Raw genomic sequence first — 8,723 nt, 5'->3', positions numbered from 1 at the left:
GTGCTTGCCCTCCATACAGTTGCTTCAGTCTCCTGCCACCCACTGCCCACTCCTATGCCTGCTGGCACCTGGGAATGCCCTCTTCTGCCTTTCACTGGCTCTTCTCTCCCAGGCCCTCTTCACAACTGACCTGGACTCAATCACCCAGAGGTTGAGAAACTTGTTTATTGACTTTCCTAGTTTCCCAGAATGTCACCGAAGCTGTCTGCTGGAAAGACACAAAAGCTCTGCTACACTATCTGGCAGAAACTGGTTACCAAAAACAGACTACAGATTGCTTGGAGCTGCCACCTGGTATAAAATCTGGATCCTTGAGCTCACAAAAACAGTGATTTTTACTGAGACCATGAGCCTCTGCGTGTGCTCCGTAGCCGACCTGTGGAAATAGTTGGCTGCTGTCTTTCTGATCAAGCAACTGATGAGTTCACCTCAGGCCAAGACCTAGTTATTCATGCTATGCTGGACTGTGCAAAATCCCTGACTGACTCTTTTGGCAATAAAACCTACTCAGTCCTGGCCACACATTATCCTGCTGAGCTGGTCCCAAAAGACCACGATGGCCTGGCACTGTCTGATGTCTCCAAGCCCATCAGGCATTAAAAATATGAACTCCTTGGCAGATGCTGTGTAAACCCTGTTTATGGATGGAAGTAGCTCTGTTAGGAAAGAAGTCCAGCAGGCTACATATGCGATGTTCACCATGCAGAAAGCTATTTTGGCCAAAGCATTCCTGCTACTGCTTCATGCTCCTGTTTGAAAACCTGCAACCAACGCAAAACAACTTAACCCAGAGGCATAAGCCCCCTCCAGGGATCCGATTCACTGAAACACCTACCCTAGCCATAAAAACTTTCCCCGGTTTTCCTAGATCAGAGCCAGACCTGCCCTGTTGTTTTGCAAGCTCAAACTGCCATGCAGGCACCCATAGCACTGCAGCCAGCCCTGGCTTCAGCGTCTGCGTCACTGCCCCTGCTCACGCATTACAGTGGGCTCTCCCCACTTAAGGATATATAAATACGTTACACCGAAATGAAACATAAAGCTACGGCTAGCTTATAACCAGTTCTACCTGCAGACATTCCTGCACACACATAAAAACCAGATACATATTAACTACCTCTACAAATTTCAGAAATCCAGCCTTGGGGCCATGGAAAAGTTTACCTGGACAGCACCTCCAGGGCTTGCTTTAAAGGAACAATACACTTAAAGCCTTGCTCCTTCCCTCAGGATGCTGACAGGCCCATGCCCAGCTAAAGGTGAGTCATGGGATTGCCAGTGTGGTGACTTGTCCCACTCCTTGCCCATGTGCGCTTGATGTTGTGCTGTCCAGCTTGGCTCTTGCTCCGTCTCCTCTTACTAACTGTATCCAGACGGATGGAAGACAACCACTAAAGCCCTTTTCTTTACTCTTTATGTTATTTTATCAGCTGAACTTGCTATTTTAAACTGTCTTCTTCATCTAAAACGCCTAGGGCTATCAGTTATAGTTAGAAAATGTTTGTTGTTACTAATGTGCAACATTTAATGTTGGGATCTGGATTCTCATTCTGTTTAATTTAACCAAGAGAAATGAAATTGCCACAACCCAAGCTCCTGTTGAGTTCTGCCCTTTAGAAACTGATTCCTGGGAGGTAATTCAGTGCAAAGTCTGGAATAGTCAAAGCCCAGTGATTCTTGGATTTAATCTTTGCCAAATTATTACCATTCCAGATACATAGACACACTCCTGTCAGAAAGGGCCCAAAGCACCACTTGGGGAGTTTACTCTGGAGGCCTTTGATTTTTATCTGTGCCCTGAAAACAAGTATGGACAGACAGGATGCACATCCAGCATGAAAAATCACTGCGCTTTCTGGGAATGTGCTCACAGCCTCCATGGGGGGGGGGGGACAATGACCATGAAAACTCACCACGTTAAGGTCACCCCTCAATTAGCTGAACAAGAACAGCAGAGAGGAGAGTTAGTGCCCTATGAAAAAATTGCTGTTTCTATGATAATAAGTCAGAAATAGTCCAAAAGATATTAAATAGCTGGGCTCAAGGGCAAAACCAAAAATGGATGACTCCAAGGTCTAGCTGACTTGGGACCATGGCTGAAACCCAAACCTGTTGGGATTCCTGGCTGTCCTCATGTTCATTCTCCTGACAGGGCCCTGGCACATCAACTGGATTACTTAAGTTAAGAGCTGCCCCTTCTTAAACAGCTTAAAATAAAATGAACAGCCCCAGCACTGAAAAAGATTTTTTTAAGTACAAGAGGGGGAACTGAAAGGGGGAAAACTATACAAAAGAAATGGTTCTTTTATAAAATATTGTTCTTTTTGAACTGCCTAACTTTGTAACTGCTTCATGGCTCTGTAATTACTTTCTTGACCCCTGTAACCACGAGGGCATAACTAAAAGTGCAGGACACCTGACTGTACCAGGGTACCAAGCGTCATGAATCCACCCTACATGAATGTACCTGAGGATCTCACCCTGCTAGCTAACCAGAAGTGCCAGGCTGTTGTCTCTCACCTTTCTCCCTCCTTGGCAACTCCTGCTTGAGCATAACATAAAGTCCCTAGACCACCAGAGATTGGGGCCTGATATCCTGGGAATGATCCTGATCAGTGTCTGGGACATAAACAAATCTGCCTCCAAATCCTGGGTGGCAGTGTTTCTAATTGACATTGCAATGTCATTAGAAAGAAATCAAAGATTTGCACTCAGACAGTAGGAAAGATACCTTGACGATGCCCCAATAATCAACAAGAACCCATATACCATGGGCTTAATAATGTAAAGGTGCAACTTGTTTCAATAAAATATGCTAAAGTGCCATATTCCTACAAGTAAACCTAAGACGTTGTTATTCAAGGACTTGTTTTTCCATGTTCAGATTCACAGAGAAGCTGCTACTGCAGCTGTATTCCGTGCAGGCCTGGCTACTGCTCCACTTGACCGCAGAAACGGATTGCTCATATGATGCTGGCTTACATTTACGGGAAATGCAAGGATTATAGGGTCAGGGGGTTTCATGAGATTTCAGAGGAATGCCGAGGACCTCATGCAGCAGCCAGAAGCGCTGAAGTCTCTGGAAGCTGCCCCTGAGATGCTGAGGCATATGGCTATGTGAGTGAAGCCAAAGTGGGGATGAAGATTGTAGGACAATGGGATTGGGAACCTGTGTGGGGGAAACCTGAAGGCCACAAGGGGATGCAGGTCATCATGTGGGCTGTAGACATTAAGATCACAGGAGCGCACAGTGTGTTACTGTGGGCTCCAGATATATGATGCAGATGTTCACCCTGCTGGGTTTCCGTCTGGTTGTGGTCTTATCCCTCTTCCACATTCCTGTATTTCCTCCCTCTTAGAACACAAATGTTGACTCTATGCCTTTGTATTTTATTAAATTTTCTCTTTTATAATTACAGGGCTCACAGCTAACAGTTTGCCTTGAATCTCAGGAAGCTGGAGCTGGACTTCTGAGCAACGCTGTACTTGTCGAGACCAAGAGGCTGTTGGAGATTGCACTGCGTGCGCTCTGCATTATGAGACACAGAGCAGAGGCAGAATCGTGAGCCACCTCACCAGGGTGCCTCAGGCTCATACACTGCGGTCTTGGACTTTAGCCGATTGTGCTTTGGGGCGAGGGAAAAATCTGCAGGAGGTGGGGTCTAACTGGAGAATTAGAGAGTAACTTTGAGAAATATATTGAGTCATAGCCTGCTTCTCCTAACTCTCCCGACCTCTCTTCCTTCTCCTTCTCTTCCTTCTGCTTCCCCCCTACCCACTTCCTCTCCCTCTCTTTGCATCTCCCTCTTTGCTCTGTATTGAAGGGACCACCTTTGCTCCATCTTCTGCCTTCCCATGCGGTTTGGCAGGCCAGTGCCACCAAGCAAGAAGCCCAGGAAGCCATATATGGGATCCTCTGAAACTCAGCCAAAATAAATCTTCCTGCTAAAATGTGATTATTTCAGATGATTTTATCACAATAACAGCAAGATAACAACCACAGCTTCAACATCTGGGACTAGGAGTGGAGCATAGAAAGGACCACATAAATAAATTAACTTTACAAAGGCACGTAGGGGCCATGGCAGGGCTTGGCTATGAGCTCAGATCTGTCTCACGCTATTCCCTAGTTATAGCTCACACATTTAATATGATCATTGTTTCCCGGGGGCAGAGAGTGATGCAAGATCTCATGCATGCTAGTCAAGCACTCTGCCACAAAGCCAGCCCCAAATACAGTCACTTTATGGAAAACCAGCTCTTCCTTAGACACTCAAGAAAATTAAACTTGTCATTAGGACTATGGTCTGCTCCCAAGTACTGTGTCTGGGCTACAAAGTCTTTCTGTCACGTAATGTGCTTGTGAAATACTATGATTCACCAAGGATTTATGTTTTTCAGATAGTCATTTATTAATTTATCAAATATGTATTATGCCAAAGTTTTACAACACTTACAGTATAAGACAATCTTTGCTTTGGAAGTATGAACTAACCCAGAAGTAACAAGATTTTCTTTTTATGTGAATAACCACCCAATGATAAAAGCCCACATAGTACGACAGTTCTGACACATCTTCCCATCTTGAGGAACAACTTTTCAATTATTGCCAATTTCTGTCTACCAACTCCACAGATTCTGCCTACCCAAAAGGAACCCTGAATGCTGGTTCTTGGAGAAAGAAACTTTTAATCCCCAACTCAATTTGAGAACTCTGTCCTCAGTCATTATTCAGCCTTCCTTCACTCCCTCACAAGACATGGAAGCTTCTTCAAATCTCAGACAAGTCCAATCCCTCAAGACTTCTTTCTTCTACTGCATGATAAGCCTTTCACTTCCACCAATTAGCAGTGGCAGGTGGCAGGTCTGCCTTCTGGTACCAGAAAGAAGAAGTCAAACCTGCCTGCCACACAGCCACCCCTCCTGTGCTTCAAGATGGCAGTGATATCTCCGTGAAGTTCTCTCATCTCTTGCCTCGCAGTGGCCCAGCTCGCTACACACAGCCAGTTGCTGCCACTGTTCCTCCTGTGACCCAGGCCTAGTGACAACTCTCTGCCCACACCCTGTGCCCTTGTTCCACTGGATCATGGCTCCTCCTAGAGAGAGTTTCCCAAGGCACACAGCAGGATTCCAGGGGTCTGGATAGCCCTGAGCAGCAGGAGATGACTCAGTCCCTCCCTTGTGGCCTAGAGTATAGGGTCTATGACAGGTCCTCCCGGGGCAGGTGACTGTAGTTTCGAGCAGAGATGTCACTTCTCCTTGCTGCTTAGATACCACCAGTGTGCAAACTGGGCTTTTCCAGTGGGGTTTCATAGCTGAAAAAAAAAGGTGCTTCTGCCCACTACATCTGTGTTTTCCTCACCTGTGCTAAGCTTGTCTCTTTTTCTACTCTGCCCTTGTGCTTTCATTTTTCTGAACCAAGGGCCAATAATTCAAATCAGCCACCCTTAGATTACACCACAGGAGACACATGCTGGGAAATAGGGAGTATCACGAGGAGGACAGAGAAGGGCAGAAAATGCTGGTCATTCAAGAGATACACTGCAAGGTGGGGGATGAGGGGAGAAAGGCTTCTTTTTCTACTGTATGTTCTTTAATATTTTTAAATTTTGAATTGCAATAGGCACATGCTGCCTAGTGTATAAACTGGCAAAGTAATAACTGTACAGAAAAGGCAAGACTGATAGGGACTGGGGAGATGGCTCAGTAGAATAAGTGCTTGCCTGGCAAGCGCAAGGGTCTGAGTTCAATCCCCGGTTCCACAAAAAAAAAAAGAAAAGGCAAGAGTGATTGTTTCTCTCTTAAACTCTGCCCACACTCTGACTTGAGCTGCATTGTCATCTTCCTTTCATTTTCTAAATTCGTTTCATTTTGTAAATTCTCCAGCCCACCAGAAGTTCAGCTTCAAACTTCTTTCACCCAATACATCTCCCTTCAATGGAATTTTCACTCAACAGATTTAGGGATATCTCTGTGTGTGAGCCATGCACTAAGAGGTGCTGCAATTTTGATGTTTTTGTCAGTGCATGCTGAAGGATAAGCATTAATTTAAAAATTAAATTTTAAAATTAAGTTAAAAGTGAAACTATCATTTAAAAACTATAAGCATTTTAGAAGTGTTGTTGATAAACATGCTTCAGCGTAGCTTTATATGCTAGAAAGTTAGCAAGACAATATAAAAATCTGAAAATTATTAAATTATACAAAAACATTTAAATTTAAAATTCACCCACATTTCCAGGTAAATAAAACAATTGAAGAAGTTACCTTATCAAAAAATTACTTTTAAAAATTTAACATTTGCTTAGCTTGCTAGGTACTACAATATTTAGTGAAATATTACCAATACTTTACCTTTTCAGATGCAATTTGATGGATGGAACAGCATTTTAAATTGCATATCAAAGGTAGAGTTAGAAGACAAAGGGGAAGGGTAGGGATTAAAAAACAATTGGAAAAAATGAAAGCAGAGCTTTTGCAAGTGGGAAGGGGACCCAGAGATGGGGCATAAAGGTGGAAGAGAGAGTCAGGGCAGGTTATGTACACACACCATCTGCCCGAGATAGGCATAATCACTTTGTATGTGCAAACATGTACTAATGATAAAAGAAAAGTACGTACTTCAAAAATATAAACCCAGTTTACTTATAAACCCATTGTATATAATTCTCTAAATTGATGTTCTTTTTTTTTTTAATTTTATTTATTTGTGGGGGGGGCCAGCTCAGCCCACCAGGGGGCGGGGCTGGCTGGCATGTGGTGCTGGGGGATCGAACTGTGGTCCCTGTACTTTGCTAAGCTTGTTCTAAGTAGGTGCTTTAGACCACTGAGCCATCTCACCAGCCCCTAAATTGATGTTCTTTAAAAAAGAAAAAAAAAGCTTTAAGACTAGGCACAACATGGACAAGCAGCCAATGGCAGCAAACAGGCAGAAGCCTTCCCTCCACCTTCGTAGTTGGAGCAACCAGTCAACAGAGCCCTAGAGTCCACTCAATGGCACTTCCCTGGGGGGTTCCTGCTCTAAAAGCAATAGGACTTGGGGTGCAGCTCAGTGGAGGGTACTTGCTGAGCAAGGCACAGGCTGAGATTGCAGTCCCCAGTCACATGCACACTCACACACTCACTCAGAAGAGAAAAACAGTAAGAGACACAAAGTCGCCCACTGAATCCACCGATTTTCTGTGGTGTTACGATGCTGGTTTTGCATAGGCATTGTGCATTTTCTACTAATTCCATGTCTATGCTGCACAAATTATGCCCCAGGAAACCCAATCACAGAAACAGAATCCCCAGGACTGACATTTGCACAGGCAGCAAGGGCCTGGGGGGGGGGGGACAAACAACACGATGTACACTGACCTCCTCCAGCCACAAGAGCCAGTCAGTGTCCCCATCAACGCGCCATTGGGAAATCATGGGGTATCTCCTGAACTTGCAGCCTGTGACCTCCCAGCACACTTCAGCGCATGCTGGGTCACTTCACAGTGGAACTTGGTCCAGGAAAGTCACACTCTCAGTCCAGGATCCTACTACTTTTGAGGCTGGAGCGTCATTTTTCTGGACATATTTCTCTATCTGGAAAACAGGACTAGTTTCTAAGAAGTGTGTGGGAATATCTCAGATCTCACTTTCCAACTAGGGAGAGCAAAGTGTGGAGGATAAATAAGGTCAGGAGACAGAATCTCGGGGCCTCTTTGGCTGAGCAGGACCCGCTCCCTGTCCCTCAGCCCTCCCCTGTCGCTGCCCCTGAATCCTGGAGAGTCAGGTGTCCTGTGTGCCGCAGGGTTCCTGCTCACTGCAGGCTGACAGTCCAGAGTGAGGCTCCGAGGCTGAGGCAAGTCCGGGTCCTCTTCTCACCAGGAGAGAAAACGAAATGGTACAGCCCCCTCCCCGCGACCCCTCGATATCCAAGGAGCCGCCCCTGAGAAAGTCCCATCCCTCAGATTAGAGGCTCAGGGCTACCCGGAGGGTGTCGGGACCGACCAACGCGGGCCGGCAGAGGCGAGGATGGACGCCCCGGAGCGGCCGGTCGCGCGGGTCCTCACCTGGGCGGCGGCCCCACCACTCGACCCACCGCAGGGTCAGGTCGCTGTCGGCGCCCAGCAAGAGCCAGAGGCCCAGCAGCAGCAGCAGCGCGCACAGCGCGGTCAGCAGGAGCAGCAGAAAGTGGTCCATGGCACAGCGCAGATCAGAGCTGGAAGATGCTGGCTCTGATCCGAAATATAGCGCCGCGCCAGCCCTGGAAGACATTGGACAGGGAGGGAGCGAGCAGGGCCAGACCGGATGCCCCGCCTAGCCCTGCCCAGGAGCTATCAGGGAAGCGCTCCCAGCAGGTGAGCCCCAAGACAGCCCAGCACAGCTTGGTGTGCCTGGCGTGTGTTCAGTGCAGACCTGTGTCACCTGTGTAAAGGCCAACACGATGCCTTACTGGGCTGGTCACCTAGTCCGCAAGATCTCTAAGGACGGGCAAACACCTAACAGGTGTTTGGAGGGCAAGTTCTTTTTGCCCAGGCTCTGCTCCAGCCCTGGAGAAAAAGAAGCTTCCTAGCTTTGAGTGCGACCCCGCCCCTGATCTCTTCAACCCCTGAAGCCCTGCAGGAACTGAACCCCTTAAGCCAGGCAAGGGCTGCACTTCTGAGCTTCGCCCTGACACACCAACCACATACTAATGTCCTTTACTAACTGAACTGCGCAAAGCCGACATCACCACCATCAACACCCCT

At 46.8% G+C, this 8,723-nt stretch overlaps 1 protein-coding gene across 1 annotated transcript in view; it reads right to left on the bottom strand.

Moving 5' to 3' along the window:
• The window catches only part of LOC101589996 (dehydrogenase/reductase SDR family member 7), a 35,449-nt gene extending 27,274 nt beyond the window's left edge, over positions 1 to 8,175 (bottom strand). Inside the window, exon 1 of the mRNA XM_004624925.1 lies at positions 8,046 to 8,175. Within this exon, the coding sequence (XP_004624982.1) occupies positions 8,046 to 8,175 (130 nt within the window). The remainder of the gene's footprint in view (positions 1 to 8,045) is intronic.
• Positions 8,176 to 8,723: the final 548 nt, after the last annotated feature.

The sequence above is a fragment of the Octodon degus genome, unplaced genomic scaffold, assembly GCF_000260255.1.
Source record: "Octodon degus isolate 3935 unplaced genomic scaffold, OctDeg1.0 scaffold00007, whole genome shotgun sequence".
NCBI lineage: Eukaryota > Metazoa > Chordata > Mammalia > Rodentia > Octodontidae > Octodon > Octodon degus.
This window is presented reverse-complemented; position numbering and strand designations above follow the sequence as displayed.